Genomic DNA, 20861 nt, shown 5'->3' with positions numbered 1-20861 from the left:
TTGAACCAATTTGGTCATTCATGGCAAAACGACATCAATATCAATATTGGAAATATCAATCATTTTCGCATTTTGTTTCTGCTTATAAACATGATGGGGGAAATTATGCAAATAGAGGGATGGTAACATTTGGGGTTGGGAAAACAATCCTTAAATCAGATTTGACGCGTTAATATCGTTTCGGACGAGGGTAATGCGCTTTATTCGCTCGTTCCGAGACGGAGACAGATCGAGTGAATAAATACAGAATGCACAATTCGGAATTAACTGTTCTCTTTAGGTTTAATTAATAAGTCTGTAGAGATGTTGATATTATTAATAAAATATTTGTCATGCGATTAATCGATTATGAATTGAGACGAATAATCGAATGAACAAAGTGACAATTTAGCAATCCTGTTGCGTAACCGTTGAGTTTCGATCCTGCTGTGTCCGGAACGAAATAAGCATTCAACACAAACGGTGTAAAAGTTTGTAAAGAAATGAATTCCATTTCCATCTCTGAGAGGGAGATGCAAATGTTTCTGCAAAACTTCTTAACTGTTGTTTATCCATCTGCTCTAGAAATTTATCATTAAAAACAGGAAAAAGGTGCACAACTCTGGATTGACGGGGAATTTAATTTCAGTTGATTCCCGCGTCGCGTCAGGATGAAAACAGGGAACGGGAATAAACGGGAATACAACAGTCGGTCTGCGTCGTTCGAATAGGACGGACGTTTTTGTATCCGTCCCGGTTTTTGCACGTGTCTCTCACGATAACTGTCCACTTTTTGTGATGTGAAGTGACCACTCTCAGTTGACATCTGCATTTTGCATTTGAATGGTACACCGTTAATTACTTAGTCAGATCGTCGTTTCCCATTATTTAAAGAACTATGTTTTGAACAAGTTTTAATTTTTTAATCCATCATCTGTAATTAATACTTGTTAATTTGTAAGGTTAATGTTAAATTTGAGGCAGACGTTCGACTGTAATTGAAAAGAAGAAAGAAAGAATGAAAGAAAGAAAAGAAAGCAATGACAAGGTGAGGAGTGGAGGTGAAGAAGGAGGATGAGGAGGTCGCTTCTGATGGTAAAAAGGCGAAAGGCCAATAAAACCGTTATTAGTTTCCGGCCCATCCAATTTTCATTCGGGACAACAGATCGGAAAAAAAAGGCAAAGACCGCCGATATGGTAATTGGGCGACCGACGCTCTCATCGCAAATTACCGATCCCATTCTGGAAATAATATGCAATAATAAATGGGTGTGACGAGAAAAATCAATATGGGGTTGTTTATAACAAACAGAATGGAGATGCATCTGTTTATCTGTGTCCGCCGACTTATTAATTCGAACCATTAACACAATTGGATGAGTGGCAATTTAAACAGTTCTTCACAAACATTGAAGGCATTGAAAAGTTTCCCGTTCCATTCCTGAGGGATTCAGTTAGTTGAATCCAAAGCCCGAACTATAAATAAAACATAAACACGACGCGTTACAGCTTTTACACGTTCAGATAACTCTGGAAAAGAATCGGGTTTCCCAATTGCGGCAGATTTGCTGAGCAGAGTAAAAAAGTGTGCACGTTTCGAATCAATAGTTGGATGGATGATGATCACTCGAAAAACGCGAACGATGCACAAAAATCGCCGCAATTTATTATTTGTTTGTTGAAAGAGAGATGACACACAATAATTGGGCAATCGCGGAAAAGGGAACAATGGAACATGAAAAGCGGTCGACAAAATTAATCTGCCCACAAAACACATTCCCCACGTTAACTCCTAATTTACAACCGGGATTACTGACCCTAATTTTGTTGTTCTTTCTCCGTCGTTCACACATTAATATGGTTAATGATAGTTTTTCGTCTGTGACATCGACTCTCTAATTAAGAGATTGCAAACGCGATGAACCAATTATTTATTAACGACAAAGACACGAGTTCCGTTTCGATGTTCCGTCTGTGTGACTGCCTCGAATTTAAACATTAATCATGTAAACACAGTTAACAGTATAAATTGCAGACGTAGAAGTGGATGTACCATTCAAAGAGCATTCATTCTCACATTATTGACAAATAGATTCGCTGTGGAACTGGTTGAAACACGAAGGTCAAAGTGGCAGAACCAAAACAAGAAGTGGTCATAACACCGAATTCCAAACGGCATTTGGGTAAGATTGTTTCACCGTTTTGTGTTTTTCAACCAATGATGGATGGAACAAGACGCAAAGAAGAGTCATCTTAAAATCCTCATAAAGTTCTTCCTGGAAATGATTTACGGAGTATTACTCAATTTATATGTTGTTATGCCTTAAAATAAAACGGTTCTCGTTCAGTTTCGAAACGCGTTCTATTAAAGCACCTCAAAGCGTCTCTTTTCGTCTCGTCTCGTCTCGTTTCATTTGAACTGCACTTGACACTTTTCATTTTTTCCTTACGTGTATTTTAATTAAGCAGATTCCGCTTTCATAAGTTTCGATGTGTTTGACAAACAGAGCGGAAAACGGGAAACACGGGAAGAGCAGAAATCGAAACAATTAATTTACACGTGGATGTGTTTGGTGCGTTTCTGTAAAACAAAAATCGGATCGGATCAGTTTAATTCAGCGACTCTTTTCGCGCAATTAAACCGAACGATTTTTATTTGTTGAACGTTCCGCCGTTTTTCTCAGAAAATAAACGTGTGTGATTAGAATGAAGAGAAAGAGAGAGTAATGCGATGTAATGTAATTTATGAGAATAATAATTATTACGCTCCGCTTAAGCAGACAACGACAACCGCAAACTTTGATCCGTTCCCGTTTTATTGGTGCACTGAAAAACAAACAAACATTGGCGGCGTCTGCCAAAGCTGCGTTGGCGCCGCCGATTTCATTTATTAAAATTCGCCCCGAATACCCGTTCAATAAATAACAGATTATTGAAGATTTTCGATGCAGTTAATCATTCGAAATTGTCCATTAATTGCGTTCCACACAAGATGCTGCAGCTTCCTCTTCTCCTCTCTCCGCAAAGATAATTTCGATTTTCTATTCAGCCATTTAATTCGTTTTAAATGTGCTTTTGTTGCTCCACTCTTAATGTTTGAATTTATATTTTTTGCGGCAAAGTAAATTAATAACGAAAGGGTTTCGGGGCCGACCAATAAATTTACCTCTCGCATTGTTCGGAGGGAAAACGGTGTTGGAAATAACCACTCCTCTGCTTTCGACGTGTCATCTTAAAAATCCCCAGTATCAAATTACTCTTTTAAAACGGTGTAAACGATACGGGAATATATTTGTTCAACTTGTGAATCACTTGGAAAACACAAACACAGAGAAAGAGAGAAGAAAGAAGGGAGAGATAAATTCGGAGACAATGGTTTCGCTAATTTCGACCCGTTTTATCTTTCAATTACATTTCAAACAGCTCCAGACTTACTTTTAATTTACTCAACTTCAAATGTTTTTTTGCTGAATTGAAAAGTGATGTGTTCAAATTTATTCAGATGCATCGAATGTTTTTTACATGAAAAGCGTTTCACCACATAAACTTATATGGGGAATAATCTTTCTCATTCTTCTTCCATTGACCGTTAACCTTCTTGTTCCGCCTCTTCTGTTAAGTCATCTAAATTTTATCACACAAAAACGCCGACGCCGGTACACTTGTTTACCGCTCCTCTCTCATAAAATGCGTCCCTTCCTTAAACTTTGATCAAACGGAACGTAAACTTTTAATATAGCAATTTCGGGACGAACTGATAAATCAGAGGGCAATTCTTTAATATTACTCAAACAAGATTAAGCTCGATAAGACAGAGAGACGAAAGAGAGCGGAGGAGCGAAGGAGCGGAGGAATCTCGAAACGATTCTCCCTTTTCTGATTGTTGCGGCCCAAATTCAATTCCACCTGAACAATGTGCTTTCTGTGTCGATTTGACCGACACCAACAATCCCATTTTATGTGTAAGAGAAAGGACGGCGTCGCCGCTTTTCCTGAATCACATCAAATTTAGACGAGATTTTAATAAGATCACTTCAATAGTTCGAGCAATTCGTTTTCCACCTGCGTCTGACGTCTGCCTCGAAGTTATAAAACACACACACACACACACACACAGTTTACCGTTACACCAACTACACACTTGTTGTTGTATTGAAATAATTAGAAAAGTTATACACACACGTCGTTCGAGCAAACAACGAGAGATCCGAAGAGATAATTGAACGTGAATCAACAAGAGCAAGTTGCCACTTTTGTTTGCTCAACACACAACATCGATTATGCTCCGTTCGTCGTCAGACAGAGGTCTCAAATTTAATCGGATAATAAAAAGAATGATCAACAATCGATCAAAGGGATTTGAATTTACATTCCGCGGCAGTTTCCTCTTAATAATTAACAAAAGGAGTCCAAGAGAAGGGAATCGTGCTCGTGGCTGTTTCATCTTAATTAGCATTCGTCTCCGCTCTTCACTCCTCACTCTCCGTCCGTTGAGCGACTGAGAAATTAATTTTTTCCGCGAAGCCGAGAAAACAAATTTAACTTTGTCTTGCGGTTAGTTATATTATCTTCACTTTGTAATTATTCCACACAAACTTTGAGCATCGCTCTCAATTAAAAGAGGTTCGGAGACGGGAAGCGATAGAGCTTAAAGTGGAGCAATATTAATAACCGCCCCGCCCCGCCCCGCCCCGTCTCGGCAACTTAATTAATGCGAAATCTGTTGCAGAGCTGGATCTGGATTTTCTGGAGCGACGCACCCAAAATGCGGAAGCCCAACAACAGAACGAGACGAACCGCTCTCCGATCGAGATCAGTCCGGAGTCGGTGGACAGAGTCAAAGTCATCCTCCTCGGTGCGCCCGCCGTGGGAAAGACCAGCATAATTCAAGTGAGCAACATTTCTGCGCTGCCAAATAATCCGATCAAACCGCACGAATGACCGTAAAACGCGTCGATAAAATCGTCTCCGCTAATCCGGTCACGTAATGACACACACACACACACAACCACGTCACGTCACGTCCCTCCGTCCGTTTCTCCCCTTCTCCGCGCACCCCAAAAAAAACCACTAAATACCCTATTTACACACTCTTCGAATTGGATTCTAAAGGGGAAGCTGTTGCGCTGCAACTGGGACATACATGTTAGTTACTGCGAGTAAACGCAAAACGATTCCGAGTGCCGAACGAAAACAAGAAAAAGTAATTCGTGCAATTAAACATTCGCTTGTTCCCATTAATTGGTTTGTCGGAACTACGCGGGAAGAGAAAGAGAGACGGAAGGAGCGTGTATTAGTAGCTCTTGTGGATAATTCGAGTCTCAGTTTCCGGTCGCTTTAAAGTCGCCCGAAACAGATTAATAACATCATTTATTCAAGGAAACCGAGAGAGCATCAGAGAGAGCAAAGCTTCAACTTTGCTCGAGAAACGACGTTTGAAATATTGATGCAATTTGCCAAAAACAATGTCACGCCGTTTCATGTTATTAAAATAGGCGACACGCAAAACGTGAAACCCCCAAAGTAAACACACCTGACACACGTTTTCTACGTTCCACCCCCCCCCCCCCCCCACGGGTGATTTACGTCTCCATCAAACAATAAACAAATAGAATTCATCATCCCCCGAGAAAGAATAAAAAATAACCGATAACAACATCAGTATTCCTGAAACGAATCATCTTACGAAACATCAACAAAATGAAATCTGATACGAGATGAATAAACCATCACACACACAACGTGTGCTTTATTTAATTCACTCGATTGTTTCAGCAATTCGTGTGGAACGACTTCTGCGAGGAGTACGTGCAGACGGACCGCAAACACACCTACTACCCGTCCGTCATCACCAACGAGCGACTCTACGAAATAAAAATTAGCGACTTGCCGGTGATCCCGTACTTCCCCGTCAATTCCTACTACGAGTGGGCCAACTACCGCTACTACGGTCTGAGGAGCGCCTCCGCCTACATCTTGGTCTTCGATCTGTCCAACATCGAGACCTTCCAGTACGTCAAAACGTTGCGGGAACAGATCTGCGAATCAAGAAACATGTCAAACGTGCCCCTCCTCGTCGTCGGCAACAAGCAAGACTTGATCGTCAACGAAGAGGGCGTCAGTTCCAGCTCGAAACCGGCACTGACGAGCAATTTGGACGAGAAGCGCAGAGACATCGCCAATCTGGTCAAGAAGCACTGGAAATGCGGCTATCTGGAGTGCAGCGCCAAATACAACTGGAAAGTGGTCGCCGTCTTCAAAGAACTGATACACATGGTCGACAATCTGGCGTCCAGAGAGCAGAGTCCCATGTTGGACAACATCCAAGACGCGTTGGACAGGAACAAGTGTGTCGTCATTTAGGCTTTAGGAACTGCTAGAGCATCGTTTTTTGCGTTCGTCATTCCTGTTGTCGGCAATAATTTCCCCCAGACAATCTCACGCACACTCTTCTCTATCCAATCGATACATAACGTAAACGTGGTTGTGAACAGAATAATGTCAAGTTGTTTGTAGCGGTGTATTCAATAAAAACGTTTCAACTCTTGATTTTTATTTTTTATGTGAAGAACAAATCAAATTAAACAGTATCTAAATAATATTTATGTTGTGTAATATGGCTGGATACAAGAACACGATGTAAACATTTCCAGTCTTCCGTTAATATAATATATTATACATACAAAACTAAAACATAAATAATAAAACAGACCAACATAGAAATCGTTCCTTCAGAACAAAGCAGAAACCTCATCCAGTCTCAATCTCCACATACAAGACAACGACGACGACGACGACGACGACGACAGTAATACAGTAAGTAAGTAAGTAAAAAAATAAAAACTCTGCTAGCATTTCCCCCAGTGCACCGTCCTAATTCTTGGACAGCTTAATCACAGGTCTGACCGATCGATCCACGTCTTTCAAATACGGATGAACGGAGATGCGTTTGGCCGAGATGCGCTTCGACGGATTGTACACCAACATCTCCTTCACCAGATCGATGCCGTCGTTGTCGAGGATCGCCACGTACCTATCCAAGTTATAGTTGGTCCAATTCGGAAACGTGGCCTTGTAATCCGGATACGAGGACACTCCCGGCCACAATTGTTCCGTTGGTGTCCTCAACACTCTGAAAATTATTAACGTTTTATATAAACAAATCTACCGAAAACACAACAAAACCAACCTGAAGATTCTAAACAACTGATCAATTTCGGAGTCGCCCTGAAACAGCGGCTTCTTGGTGGCCATTTCGGCAAAGATACAACCCATACTCCAAATATCAATTGGACATGAATACCTGGGCGATCCGAGAAGCACTTCTGGAGCCCTGTACCACAGAGTCACCACTTCGTGCGTGTAAATTCTGACGGGAACACCGAACGCTCTGCCCAATCCAAAATCTGCAACCTGAACAAAACAAAACAAAATTGTAACGTTAATTGTCTCATCTCTATCATATCTCTAATCATACTTTGATTGTTCCGTCCTCGGAAATCAGCAAATTCTGCGGCTTCAGATCACGATGCAAAACCCTGCGTTGGTGACAGAACAGAATGGCTTCGTTGATCTGATACAGATAACTTTTAACAAGTTTGGGATCCATCATTTCACCCGGTTCCAGTGTGTCAAGGAATTTCTTCAAATCCATGGTCAAAAATTCAAAAATGAGATAAAGTCTCAGGTCCTCCATCAGCACATCTTCCAGAGTCACAATGTTCGGATGTTGCAGTTCTTTCAGTAAGGAGATTTCACGAATCGCTGTCGATGGTACACCGTCATCCTCCGCTTCCAACCTATTCACACAAATAATTTTAATTTCGTGAAAAAAAAACTTACAAACACAACTGACAATATTTCCACATAAAAAATTAATTTACCTGATTTTCTTCATGGCAACCAATTTTCCAGTCTTCTTGTTTTTACCCTTGTAGACAACGCCGTAGGTTCCCTCACCGATTTTTTCGATTTTCAAAAAATCGTCCATGTTGACCGACGATTTTACAGACATCTTTCACCTGAAACTGCACCAAGAATATCTCAAAAACTGCAAACTATCTGACCGCTACACATAACCTCAATACATTGCTCAATCAAATTCTACGGCAAAAAATGAGTATTTTCATAGGAAAACCGAACCGAAACCGTCTATGTTTCACTAAACAAAAAGATTACACCAAAAAAATACTCACACAACAAAAAGAAAGATTAAAAACACGTAGAACGCTCCGACGAAAGTTCCAACGATTTTATTTGAATTCGACAAAAACTCGGAAACTGTTGCGGATTCGAACAGACCAATCACATTTGAAGTTTTATTTTATATTGTAATTCGACAACATAACGGCAAGAAAATCTCTACATTTCGCGCGCACGAAACACGTAATTTCTAAATGAAACATTACGATTATAATTGCCACATTTCTCGGTCAGCATTTCACAAAAACTTAAACCAACTATTAAAAAATAAAAATACAAATCTATTTTCAATTATAAATGACATATTTTGAAAATTCTAATTGGACTAGTAGATAACACGAACCGTAGTTTAAACGTCACCATAACCATAACCTCACAATTTAAACATCAACATGCCCAAAAGTTGGGCCGAAATTGGCGTGTCCCTTCACAAAGAAGTAAGCAATGGCATCGATTCGTTCAATTTTCCGACAATGACGCCGGTACAGGCGGCCACAATTCCACAATTGATCAACAAAAAAGATGTTGCAGCCGAAGCCGTGACTGGATCCGGAAAGACTTTGGCTTTTTTAGTGCCTCTTTTGGATATTCTGAAAAAACGAGAAGAAAAATGGAAGAAACACGAAGTGGGAGCTGTTGTCATCAGTCCTACGAGGGAATTAGCCTTGCAAACCAATCAAGTGCTAGATCAACTGCTACAACATGTTTCTGTAAGTTTTTCTTTAAATTGGTGGTCATCTTATTAATAATTTTGATGATTCTATAGGGATTGTCTCAGCTATTGTTGGTTGGAGGCAACAGTGTGGAAGAAGATACAAAAAAATTCAAAGACAAAGGTGGCAACATTCTTATATGTACTCCAGGCAGACTGGAGGATCTATTAACTAGAAAATTTGATCTCAATTTGCCTAATGCTGTAAAAAGTCTTGTAAGTTGCAAACCATCATCCTTACATATCATCATCATCATCATCATCATCATCATCATTATCATACAACACATCAATGTTTGATTATTTTGCAGGAGATTTTAATTCTGGATGAAGCTGACCGGTTACTTGATTTGGGTTTTCAAAAGTCTTTGGACACGATATTGAGTTATTTACCAAGACAAAGACGAACAGGACTGTTCTCAGCCACTCAAACTAAAGCTGTGGAAGATTTAATCAGAGCGGGACTTAGGAATCCTGTCCTGGTAAGTGTTTCAGCCAAGGCCAAAGAAAGCACACCACTTTCGCTGAAAAACTATTACATCGTCACGAGAAACGACGGCAAACTGGCCACCCTATTGTCCTTCATCCATGAGAAACACGTACGAAAAGCAATGCTGTTCCTTCCGACTTGTGCGTGTGTGGATTACTGGTCGTCAGTATTCGGTAAAATCTTACCGAAACAACTGAAAAACGAGTTGCAAGTTATGGCAATTCACGGTAAGATGAAGGACAAACGCAACAAAATCCTGGATAGTTTCAGAAAATGTGACAATGCTTTGCTGCTGTGTACCGACGTAATGGCTAGGGGAATCGACATTCCGGAAGTAAGTGATTGATTCATAAAATCGTCACGATTGGATACTACAACAAAAGATATGTTTTTCAGGTGGATTGGGTTTTACAGTGGGATCCACCGGCGAATGCCAGTGCCTTCGTCCACAGAGTTGGCAGGACGGCCAGACAGGGACAGGAAGGCTGCAGTTTGATTCTCCTATTGGAAAATGAAGAGAGCTATGTCCATTTCATTGAAAAGAATCAACGCGTCAAGCTCATCAGTGAACCGGACACGGCCACCCAAGATAATGTAACTTTGACTAAATACATATTTAGTATTCGTGTCTTTACTTTACAATTATCCTTTTTAGGTGATTGCATTGATGGACCAATTGAGAAACATACAAAAACAAGACCGAGCAATTATGGAAAAGGCCACGAGGGCGTACGTTTCACATGTTAGAGCGTATTCCAAACACGAGTGCAATTTACTATTAAAAGTCAATGTAAAAAAATTCGACGAAGCAACTCACTCAATAAACTGATTGATTAATTCTATTTCCAGGAACTACCTTTAGGAAGTATGGCAGTTACTTATGGACTGTTGCAGCTGCCGAAAATGCCCGAATTAAAAAATAGAGATTTGTCAGACTTTAGGCCGCTCGACAACGACGACCTAGACATCACGACGATTCCCTATAAAGATAAAGCCAGAGAAACCATCAGGAAACAGAAACTGGAACAGTACAAAACAACAGGTACAATTAAATCTATTGTTTACGTAGGTTTCGTTTTACGATTTCTTTTCTTTTTTTTTTTTGTGTGTGTTTTTAAGGAGTTTGGCCAGGACACAAGCCCAAGAATATTAAAAAAGCTACGGAACCCTGGTCATTGACCAAACAGAAAAAGGAGGAAAGAAAAGAAAAGAGACAGAAAAGAAAGGAAAAGAAACAAATTAAGATCGCAAATAATCAGCCGTTGAAAAAGAAGAAACGCAAAGGAGTAATGAGCGAAGAAGACTTGGAAGAATTGAAGAAAGACGTTGCATTAATGAAAAAGTTTAAAAAGAAGAAAATCTCTGACGAAGACTTTGACAGAGAGTTTTGTTCGTAATTTGCGTTGTGAATAAATAATATTTTGACAAACTGTTTGTTTGTTTTTTTTTTTTTGTGTCAAACTTCATTTTAATATACCTATATTTTTTTTCTGTTGAAAATGGAAATTTGCAAAATATGTAACTTTCAATCGAGCTACGGCGGCAAACGATTCCGAGACATGTACTCGGAAATGATGAGTTACGGCGACGCAATCAGAAACTTGATGCCCAGTCTTGTAAGACGCTTAACAACACTTTGCCCCGTCTCCAACAATTTGCTTGCAGGCTCAAGTGATACGAGAAGACGACGCAATGTGTCTGCAGTGCTCGTCCATGTTGAAAATGTGTCACACTTTCAGCGATATGTTACGAAAATTAGTGGCCAATGAAACCGTCGCTGACGAGTATACTGACATGTTTAAGGACTTTCGAAAAATATCGCCGGGAAGTGCCGTTGGAGTCATGACCAGCGACATCATCGAAAGAAATCCCGAATCGCAGACGGACGTTTTTGAGTTGAAAGAAAATTCGACGGAAGAACTTGCTTCTACGCAGACGAAAAGAAAGTCTTGGAAAAGAAGGGACAAAGAATTGTTGTCAGTTGGACACGGTTGTGTGCATTGTCTTAAGGTTTGTGACCTGTACAACAACTGTTGTTGTTGTTGTTGTTGTTGTTGTACATACGTACATTTTATTTTGTAGCTGTATCCGGACGCTCAGACGTTGATGAGACACTTTAAAAGAATTAAATATCCATTGTGTTGCAAAATTTGCCGCATAATCATATTCTCGTCCAAAGATTTGAAAGTACACAGCAAAGTCGGACGATGTTCCGTGAGAACAGTAACGAATTTATATGCTACAATGAAAAATCGAAGGAGCCGCGTTAATCGAACGTCCAAAAATAAAAGTTAGTTTTCGACGGTGGATTTTCAGATCTGCCTCAGCTCACATTTCTGTTTCAGATCATTCTTGTAGAATGTGCGAAGATTTGGCCAAACGAATGGACGTCTTGGAGAAAGTGGTGCTGCTCAACTCCAAATCCGATACGGATCTAGAAATCGAATGTGAAGGCAGCTTTCACGACAAAGAGTGTGAATATTATAAACACATCTGACTTTATGTGAAATAAAATTCGTCGAGTCTGATTAACATTTATTAAATTGTAAACTATCAACATAGAATCCATATAGCTCTGAAATAACATCGACGAAAAAACTATACTTTCATTATTAACCATACATCAAAAACGGTTTGTTTGTTTGTTTGTTTGTTTGTTCAGTTTGTTCAGTTGTAGCATCGAATCGAAACAATCGAGGTGTTGGTTGCAACGGCAATTGTTTCGACTTTACAGTCTTTTAAAACTTAACTTATCATTAATACCCGTTCAGTGACTGACTGACTGACTGACTGACTGACTGACTGACTGTTGTATTGTTATCATTATTGGAACACATTATTATCGGAACACGTACACGTTAAAATTTGATTGGATTTTTGTACCTGGTGCATTCTCCTCAAACGAAACTGTATTGGTTTTCAACGGCGCGACTTTGGGTCGGAAGATCCGCGTAGATTTGATCCCAAGTCATGTCGGACGTTCTGACACTGCCGTTGTATGCCAAAACCTGCAAGATTTAAACGGAATTCAATTTCGATTGGGCAATGTCGCTATTCGGACGACTGCACAAAGCAAAATGATGATGCTGATGGTGACAATGGTAAAAAAAAATGTTCCCGAATTAATCGTACTTACCTGTCGTCGTCGTCGTCGTCGTCGTCGTCGTCGTCGTACCGTTGTTTTTGTTGTTATTATTGTTGGTATTGTTAAAACGAACGTTCGATCGATTTGGAAAGTGTGTGAGAGAAGAGAAAAGATAGAAGAAAAGGCGAACGTAAATAAAACAAGTGTGTCTGTTGTACAATATATTTACAGGACTTTTTTTGTACTTATCATAATAAAATAACAACATCCAGTTGATGATTTCTGATGTCGGACTAAACTAAAAATATAAAAATAAATACTTAACATTTAAATAAAGCGTATGTAATATGTACACGACGACTGCTCAGAGCCATATGAGTATTACTACGAGAATTGCACTCTTTCTGTTTTACTATGTACTATTTACAGACTGACTGACTGACTGACTGACTGACTGACTAACTGATTGGCTGACTGGCTGAAATTGTCTCTTTTGATTCACCGGCATGATTCAAACAAAACTAAAAAAACATGAACATTGCGAGCACAGTAAACACAGGATTTACTTTTCGTACACTTTCACAAGCATTCAAACCAACGGAATATTTCTATATGTATGTATTTACAAAAAACAAAAAAATAAAATAAAATAAAAGGAAGAACATAAATTAGTTAGGAGGAGAGGTAAAAAGAATCGGGGAGGAGGTTCGTACCCGAGCCAAGAAAATGAAACAACAAACAAAAACAAACGCGGGGAAACGGGGGCCGAGACCCACGATCCACAATGCTGCTGATGTTGTTTGTCTTTATCTTACGTGTCTGACTTCGGGCGGCGGCGGTGCCCTCCTCTCGGTCGCACCGCCGTTTGCGATGCTCTGCGCCGACTGGCTGGCGGACACCGCGGCGGCGGTTGCGGGGGCGGGCGCCGCGTGACGCGCGTTCGGGTTCAGGATGTAGTCCGTAAGGGTCACGTCACTGTTGCCGCCGCTCTCCAACGGGATCGGCTGCGAACGGAAATGCTCGAGCATCTCGTATATGGACTGGAACCAGAAGTGCTGGACGCGACATTGGCCCTGGTCGTTGATGGTCATGCGCAGATGCTTCGCGCGCCCCTGAAACAATCAACGACGATGAGTTATTGTTGTAGTTGTTGTTGCTGTAGTCGTGTGACGGTGACTCACTTGGAAGTTGAACGTCAGCACGAACTCTCCAGTTCGAGTTTCGCTCTGTCGCACCAGAAAGCGACCGTGTCCGGCGGCTCCGTCGTGCAATACCTGCTGGGCGGCCTCAGATCGGCCCAACGTGCCGTGGAACCACAGCTCCTTCTTCAGCGTCTGTCCGATGTCCGTCTCCATCGCTACAAACACAACATTAACGAAAACAAACATTAAAAGCAAGTGTGTCCGCAACGACTGACGACTCTTACAGGTCAGCGGTTCTCCGGTGGAGGCGCACACTTCGAAATTGCTGCTGGAAGAAAGACGGTCGCCGCCTCTGGCTCCCGGATGACGAGGCGGCAGATCGGGAGCGTCCGCGTGGTAGTCTTTGGCTCCGTGTTCGGACATCGGTCCCGCGTCTCCGCCTCCCAACGCCGTTCCGTGACCCGCTTTCATGCAATATCGGATCGTCGCCAGCCACGATCTCATGTCGTCGGTGTCGTGAGCCTCGATGACAAACTCCATGTTGTTGCTCGCTTTCAGGACAAAAGTGTTTTCGTGATCTGGCATCTCCAAGGCGGTCGTTTCTCTAGCTTCCGTTATCAGGGCGCAAAATACGCCGCTTCTCGGCTGAAAGTTGTTCATCAGTTAATATCGGCACATGCGCAGATCTAAACCAATACCTTTTGATTCTTGGGAGGTGAATAGAACTCGAGCATGTAACCGCCGGTGGCCTTGACAAGTTGGAGGCGACATCTCTCCCACTTGGGTGGGCAACCGGGTTGGTCCAGACTTTCTGGTGTGGAATAGTTGACAATACCCTCCTTCCTGCATTCCACCACAATCTTGGCCAGTTTGGTCTTGTTGAGGGCGGCGGCGGAGGCCGATGATGATGACTCGCTGTCATCGAGAGACTGTCTGTGGAACAAGTCTTTGCTTTTGCGCAGCATTTTGAAACTCAGTCTAAAAGAACAAGTACAATAATAATAATAATAATAATAATAATAATAATAATACAAGGCACAGTCACATGTGTTTGTTTTTGTACCTTCTAAAAAAAGGTTTGTGCTGCATCTTGGGACTGCCGTCTTCACTGTTGTCCGCATTCTCCTCTATTCGCACCATCCCATTGGTCTTGCCACCAGATTGTTTTCTCTTCGTAAAGTCGATCTCGAATTGCTCGCTGAAACACTCGATGTACCTACGCAGGAAATCTTTGTGAGTCAAGGCGGCCCTCGCGTTCTCCGAAAGGTTCAGTGCCAGGAACTGCGTGCAGGACTTGGAAAAATCGAGGGCTGAGGCGGTGGCGTGCCGTTCGCAAAATTCTGACCAGGCACCGTCGCCGGCCGCATCCAGTGCGGCGGCCATCCCGTCCTTCTTATTCCTGTTGGATCGCGAACGAGCCACTCACTAATTACAATCGTAACGGAACAATTAAACGACGGGTGGTTCGGTTTACATCACAACGGAAGCGACCGAGGTTGTTTGTTTTGACAGGTCGCCGGACGCCATCTTGGGGATGGACGACGCTGTTATCGAACCATTAACTTTACAACACAGTTTTAACAAAAATCCATTTAAATAGTTGATTGAACATGTCAATTAATCAATTACGTGATTGCGTAAATCTAAAACGGAAGTAAATGATATTTAATGAAGAAAAAATAAAAGATTTTAAATTTTGATTTCTTTTTTTTTTCTTGAAAATTATTTCAAACCACATAATTAGAACGGCTATTCTATTATGTTAATGTTTTTTAATTAACCTTTTTAATTTCCTAATGAGATGTGCAATCTGGGTTGCCTACAACAAACGATCTATTCATATCTCAAAACACTTGAACTACTACAATCTGATGCCAACGTTACGATGTTGCATCTATTAATTTAACCTCGATCAATGTTTCTGTTAACATTTTCATCTGATTGTGAAATATCAGCGTAAAATGATGGAGAGCTGCTCCAAAGGAAAATGCAGAACGTGCATGAACACGATAACGGCATTCGACACAAGCATAACGAGTGCTCAAACGCAGCTCATTCGAAATCAATTTCCCGACATGGTAAATTTAGTCTACTGTAACGTTTAGCCTCGTAAAATGATTGTTTATATAATTTTTAGGTCGTCGATTTCGATCAAAATTCAATTATTTGCGCCAATTGTGATAGATGTTTGACGGATTTCCTCGAATTAGTCGAAAAACTCCCACGTATCGAGGAACAATTGAAACTTGAGCAATCAATTAAAGTTCATAAGGATGAACGACCACCGGAAGATTTGAGGGAATATTTGGAACAATTTGAAGACAACTCAGATTCTTTCACTTCTTTGGAGCAGCACCACCACCACCTTCTTCAATCAGAATCAAAGAGCGAAAAGAGAATTCAGAGGTTCAAACAACAAATTAAAGTGGAAAAACTGGAATCTGTTCAAGAATCTGAACACGACTACCACAAGAAAAGTAACTACGACATCGTTACAAGCAGGTCGTTCAGTGCACCTTCACATGCCTCACATTTACTGTCGATGATTCTCGATTCGAATGGTGAATGCATTAAATTTGAATCTTTGAATATATTATATATTGTGGTTTAATTAATTTCAGACAAACATTATCAAGAACTCCTGTTGGAATTCAAAAACGAAGGCGTTTCCATAAACGACTGTTCAGAGAAGAATCGGTCCGGCAAAAAACGTATAATTTTAATAGGAAGCAACAAACGAGTGAATTGCATAAAATGTGACAAATGTGGCAAGATGTTGGCCAACCAGACTAGAATGATGAAGAAACACAAGCTCACTTGTAAAGGCATCTCGACCACCGTTTGTGAATATTGCTCGGAACAGTTCGAGAAGCCCTACGAACTGATCGACCATTTGACGACGGCACATTTTCAGTGTGTCAGGTGTAAGATCACGTTCGAAGACGGGAACGGTTTGAGAAAGCACAAAAAGACGGGCTGCAAGAAACCCAGCTGTAAAGAATGCAAAATTCGGTGAGTGGGCGAATGTATATATAATATTTTCGACGTTTTCGACGATTGTCGCTTATTATTTGGCTGCAGGTTTAACAATCATTCGCAGTTGCGGCAACATAAAATCCAAATGCACGGATTCGTACCGCAGAAGAAGTTGTCGCAAACGAATCCGGAGAAGAGAGTGGTGTGCACCATCTGCGGCAAAGACTTCAAAAACTCATCGGTACTGTGTTTTCACAAAAAGGTAAGTCCGATCTTATTGTGCACCGCCGCATCTTGTACACAACTCACTTGCTCCTTCTTTCAGGTCCACACTGATCCGGTGGTTTGTTCGATTTGTGGTATCGTGTCGGCGAATCAGCTCGCCCATCGCAATCACAACAATCGTCACCACAAAGACATCAAGTACCAATGCGATCTGTGCGGCAAAGTGTTCCGTTACAACGTCCTTTTGCGACGACACCGCGAACGTCGCCACGAGAACAAGGAACGTCCGGTACCTTGTGAAATGTGCCACAAAAGATTCTACACGTCCCGCGACCTGGACACGCACCTCAAAGTGCATCACTTCAAAGGTAACCAACTAAATTTTGTGTGTGCGGCTGAATGATGAATTAATTATTTTTTCAGTCGCCGTTTGCAGCTGCGAAATGTGTGGCAAACAATTCGCGAGACAAGATTACTTGCGGAATCACATGAAAACTCACCACGAATCCGAATCTGGCAAATCCGTACGCACCGGCGAGACGGGCGAAAGGAAACCGAAACGCATTCGAAACGGTAATCGATTGATGCATTAAATAATAATTGTCGATGTTGTTGTTGTTGTTGTTGTTGTTGTTGTTGTTGCAGAGAGCAAATCCTGCGAGGTGTGTCACAAAGAGTTTACGACGGTGCAGGCGTGCAACATCCACATGTGGCACCACAACAAAGTGCAGACGAAACCGCGACGTTTCCAGTGCTCGTTCTGCAGTCTCGTCTTTCACTCGAAGGTGGGAATGCAGCGACACGAGAAATTCCACTCGGGCGATTTGAAATACCGGTGTGACGTCTGCTATGCGAAGTTCTCGACCGAAATCGAGATGAAAATCCACGAGAGTCAGCGACACGAAGGCGAGAGGAACAAGTACGAGTGCGACTTGTGCGGCAGAAGGTTCGCCCGAAGGTTTATATTGGGCAATCATATGCTTTCGTGTCACGGGATCGACGCGGGGGAATTCCGACAAGGCAACGTCGTCGATGCTGCCGACGAGACGGCCGCGACGGCGGCAATGGTCGTGGTGGAAGCGGAAGAGGGAGTGGAGTACATCGACGAAACTACCGTTCACAGTTATGTCTACGACTCACAGGATGGATTTTTAAAAATTGAGGAACGCTAAATTAACTGACCGACTGACTGACTGACTGACTGACTGACTGACTGACTGACTATCAATCATCATCATCTTCATTACTTTTGTATATATTATATTAAAATAAAATAAATAAATATATAAAATAAATGTGTTTTCGTTTGTTTGAATATTTTCTGTCTGTCTAAACGAAAAATAAAACAACAACAAAGTAACCAAATACAACAAAATGTATTAATTTAACTTCATAATTATACACACATAATATAAAATGTTTGTTTGTTTCTCGTTTGTTGGCGCACAAACGAAATGAACAATAAATTCAATGAAAATTCTCATTTCTTCTTGTAAAACGGATTGATCGGCGTCGAATTGACGCTCGATTTTAATAAAGGTTTCAGGGGCTTTTTGTTAGCGTCGTACGGAATTTTGGGGGAATTCAGAATCTGCGCGACATGTTCGTGTATTTCTTGACTTCTGTTCAGTTTCATATTGATTTTCACCTTTTTGTTACCTTTTTGAGCAGACGACGAACCGGTTCCGGAATACGGGTTTTTCACCAGTTTCGAGTCCAAAGAGAACCTGTTCTTTCCCTTGATTTTGGAAATTGTTTCGTTGATTAATTCCTGCACGTTTTGATTGTTCTTCTTCGCTTCCACTTTTAGTTTGTTGACGTACTTTTTAGCGGGAATGCAAATTTCGTACTCGCCTTCTTTGGGTGGTTCGTCCCATTCACTTTTCGGGAACAATTCAGGTTTGTCTGGTGTCGTAAACAATTTCGTTGCGGTCAACTCTGTTACAGGACTTTTATGTGGAGATTGGGACTGACTACCGCCCTTTGGTCTCCTGGATGGAGATGTATTGTTAGCTTGCTTGTCAGAAGGAGACACCTTGGTATTCACATCAAGTTTTGTCTCCAAAAAATTACCCAAGTCTGCATTGGAAACGTCGAACTGGGAGTCGCCTTTTTTTGTTGCGTCATCAGTAGGAGTGGTAGTAGTAGTAGTGGTGGTTTCTGTAAAAAGGAGCAATAATTAATATATAAACATTGAACTATTGTAGCAGTTTTAATGTCACTTACCGCCGCCTTCTTTAAAAACAAACCAGATTCCGGAATTTCGTTTGAAAATGAACTCCGCTTTTTGGGCCAGACTTTTTTTTTTCGTGATTCTATGTTTGGCTTTTTGAATGGTCGTCTTCTTTCTTAACGGCGTACCGATTTGATAATTCTTCTCGTATTTTCTCGCCTTTGAAATTTTTGCCTCTGATTTTTTTATAAACTTGTCAAGTTCCTCTTCATCGATTTCCTCCAGCAGTTCATCATCATTCTTTGACTGATTTTGTACTTTTTTCTTAATCTTTGTCGCGTCGACGTCGTCATCATGGTTCTTCTTCTTCCGCTTTTTATCGTTTCCTGCCGGCCCCATTAATTTCTTTTCAAATTTTACGAGTCTGTTGACCGCTTTCTTGATGCTCGCGTCGTAATCGTCTTTCGGGAGATTCAGCTGTTTAATACCAAGCGGATAAACACCTTTGGAGAGCTTCTGAAATCTGCAACAAAACACGTCATCAATCAATTAATTTCCTTTAATTTAAAACGGTCAATGCAAGTTTTACGTACTGCTCGGATAACACGCCGATCATCTTTCTCGCTTTCGTTGTAGATTTTTTATCGAACTTAACTTCGTTCAGTGCCTTAACAATTAGTTTGGGAGAGAACTTGATCTGCGGCAGTTCAACGTTCACTCTTCCGGCCCTCGGATCCAACACTTTCTCCTCCTCTTCCTTTTTACCAGTATCTTCCTCTTGTTTCTCTCCTCCTTTGTCATCGTCGTCGTCGTCGTCGTCGTCGTCGTCGTCGGCATCATCTACAAGTACTTTTTGCATCGAATCGATGCTGCCGGGAAATCCCTCTCGCTTCCAGGCGTCGTATTTTTCCTGATACTCCATACCTAGATCGGTTTGTCGAATTAAATCGGTAAAAATGAATTTGCGTATACGAGCGATCTCACGACCGTCATTCGAAGTCGACATTTTAAGAATGAACGGCCGCAAAAAGTCGATCACTCTATCTGGATTGATGTTACCATTTCCCACCTTAAAACATACAAAACTAACAGACAATTCTCTTGTACACAAATGTGATTTTTACCTTTGCCAATTCTTCCAAGAATATTTCTGTAAAATGCATAAACAGTCCTAACGGTGGTTTCCTATCTGTATTCAAAATTGTACTGGACAAAACACCACCAAACTCGTCCACATCTTTTTTACTGTACTTATTGTTTCTCAACACTGTGATGGCTTGTCTCAAAAGTCTCCTTGTTAGCTACAAATGACCATATCACATAATTAAGTAAAACAAAAGAAACCAGGTGTGATTACAAACCATAAGGAATTTGTCCAGTCTCAGTTGATCAATACCGAACCATTCGTTGCATAACGTTTCCAGGCCCGCTTTAAAAAACATCATGGAATCGTGCACAGAAGAAAAGTGGATCAACAACTTGGATATGTTTTCCGCACATTCTTCCTGGATCAACGGTTTGTCCGACATCCACATAGAGTAAAACAAACCTTTCCAAATTCTCATAAAATCATCTTCGGTAAAGGCTAGAAAGAAAAACATTGTGTTTTTGGACAATTATAAACATATTAATGTGTAAAATGTGTTATTTATAGGTTAGGATTCTTACCGAAAGTTTCGGAGCGTTGTTTCAACCACTTGGTGAGGCTTTTTAGAGCACGATCACGCGACGATTTGTCATTGCCGGCCAAGAAACGAGCCATTTTCAGCTCTTGGACGACAACAAGCGTCTTTTTATCATTATTGGCGGTTGTCGTCGGCGGTTTCATGTTTTCACGTGTGTTTTGATCAACAACACACTTGACTAACTTTCAACTC

At 41.2% G+C, this 20861-nt stretch overlaps 7 protein-coding genes across 9 annotated transcripts; 4 read left to right on the top strand and 3 right to left on the bottom strand.

Annotated features, from left to right (window-relative positions):
• Positions 1 to 997: 997 nt before the first annotated feature.
• LOC109602571 (ras-like protein family member 10B) lies at positions 998 to 6528 on the top strand. The gene is made up of 3 exons (XM_049969146.1): positions 998 to 1040; positions 4709 to 4869; positions 5755 to 6528. The coding sequence occupies exons 1-3, from the start codon at positions 998 to 1000 to the stop codon at positions 6340 to 6342; spliced, it is 792 nt and encodes a 263-aa protein (XP_049825103.1). The 3' UTR covers positions 6343 to 6528.
• On the bottom strand, positions 6512 to 8305 carry LOC109602591 (cyclin-dependent kinase 1). 2 transcript variants are annotated; one of them, XM_020019004.2, is made up of 5 exons: positions 8175 to 8305; positions 7863 to 8006; positions 7457 to 7778; positions 7169 to 7392; positions 6512 to 7111 (listed from the first exon to the last, which is right to left on the bottom strand). In XM_020019004.2, exons 2-5 carry the CDS (start codon positions 7991 to 7993, stop codon positions 6853 to 6855), a joined length of 936 nt encoding a protein of 311 aa, XP_019874563.1. In that variant the 5' UTR covers positions 7994 to 8006; positions 8175 to 8305; the 3' UTR covers positions 6512 to 6852. The 2 variants fall into 2 exon arrangements, with proteins under 2 accessions (XP_019874563.1, XP_019874564.1); XM_020019005.2 differs by lacking the exon at positions 8175 to 8305 and adding an exon at positions 8059 to 8152.
• A 248-nt stretch (positions 8306 to 8553) lies between these two features.
• Positions 8554 to 10815, top strand: LOC109602580 (probable ATP-dependent RNA helicase DDX55 homolog). Its single transcript, XM_049969017.1, has 7 exons — positions 8554 to 8891; positions 8948 to 9109; positions 9205 to 9717; positions 9780 to 9977; positions 10039 to 10173; positions 10233 to 10425; positions 10503 to 10815. The coding sequence occupies exons 1-7, from the start codon at positions 8574 to 8576 to the stop codon at positions 10778 to 10780; spliced, it is 1797 nt and encodes a 598-aa protein (XP_049824974.1). The 5' UTR covers positions 8554 to 8573; the 3' UTR covers positions 10781 to 10815.
• Positions 10816 to 10837: 22 nt separating this feature from the next.
• On the top strand, positions 10838 to 11911 carry LOC109602602 (uncharacterized). The gene is made up of 4 exons (XM_020019019.2): positions 10838 to 10999; positions 11049 to 11393; positions 11466 to 11673; positions 11729 to 11911. The coding sequence occupies exons 1-4, from the start codon at positions 10883 to 10885 to the stop codon at positions 11878 to 11880; spliced, it is 822 nt and encodes a 273-aa protein (XP_019874578.1). The 5' UTR covers positions 10838 to 10882; the 3' UTR covers positions 11881 to 11911.
• A 267-nt stretch (positions 11912 to 12178) lies between these two features.
• LOC109602601 (SH2B adapter protein 1) lies at positions 12179 to 15165 on the bottom strand. Of its 2 annotated transcripts, none has more exons than XM_020019018.2 (6): positions 14674 to 15165; positions 14309 to 14588; positions 13895 to 14255; positions 13650 to 13825; positions 13284 to 13580; positions 12179 to 12391 (listed from the first exon to the last, which is right to left on the bottom strand). In XM_020019018.2, the coding sequence occupies exons 1-6, from the start codon at positions 14991 to 14993 to the stop codon at positions 12281 to 12283; spliced, it is 1545 nt and encodes a 514-aa protein (XP_019874577.2). In that variant the 5' UTR covers positions 14994 to 15165; the 3' UTR covers positions 12179 to 12280. The 2 variants fall into 2 exon arrangements, with proteins under 2 accessions (XP_019874577.2, XP_049824973.1); XM_049969016.1 differs by lacking the exon at positions 12179 to 12391 and adding an exon at positions 12677 to 12989 and having other exon boundaries at positions 14674 to 15164.
• Positions 15166 to 15494: 329 nt separating this feature from the next.
• On the top strand, positions 15495 to 18012 carry LOC109602579 (zinc finger protein 728). The gene is made up of 7 exons (XM_020018984.2): positions 15495 to 15688; positions 15748 to 16171; positions 16232 to 16622; positions 16692 to 16848; positions 16912 to 17179; positions 17235 to 17384; positions 17457 to 18012. The coding sequence occupies exons 1-7, from the start codon at positions 15572 to 15574 to the stop codon at positions 17981 to 17983; spliced, it is 2034 nt and encodes a 677-aa protein (XP_019874543.1). The 5' UTR covers positions 15495 to 15571; the 3' UTR covers positions 17984 to 18012.
• A 156-nt stretch (positions 18013 to 18168) lies between these two features.
• On the bottom strand, positions 18169 to 20855 carry LOC109602578 (ribosomal RNA processing protein 1 homolog). Its single transcript, XM_020018983.2, has 6 exons — positions 20653 to 20855; positions 20346 to 20569; positions 20109 to 20285; positions 19578 to 20053; positions 19038 to 19507; positions 18169 to 18971 (listed from the first exon to the last, which is right to left on the bottom strand). Exons 1-6 carry the CDS (start codon positions 20810 to 20812, stop codon positions 18292 to 18294), a joined length of 2187 nt encoding a protein of 728 aa, XP_019874542.2. The 5' UTR covers positions 20813 to 20855; the 3' UTR covers positions 18169 to 18291.
• Between the last annotated feature and the right edge of the window lie 6 nt (positions 20856 to 20861).

The sequence above is a fragment of the Aethina tumida genome, chromosome 6 (genome assembly GCF_024364675.1).
Source record: "Aethina tumida isolate Nest 87 chromosome 6, icAetTumi1.1, whole genome shotgun sequence".
Taxonomy (NCBI): Eukaryota; Metazoa; Arthropoda; class Insecta; order Coleoptera; family Nitidulidae; genus Aethina; species Aethina tumida.
This window is presented reverse-complemented; position numbering and strand designations above follow the sequence as displayed.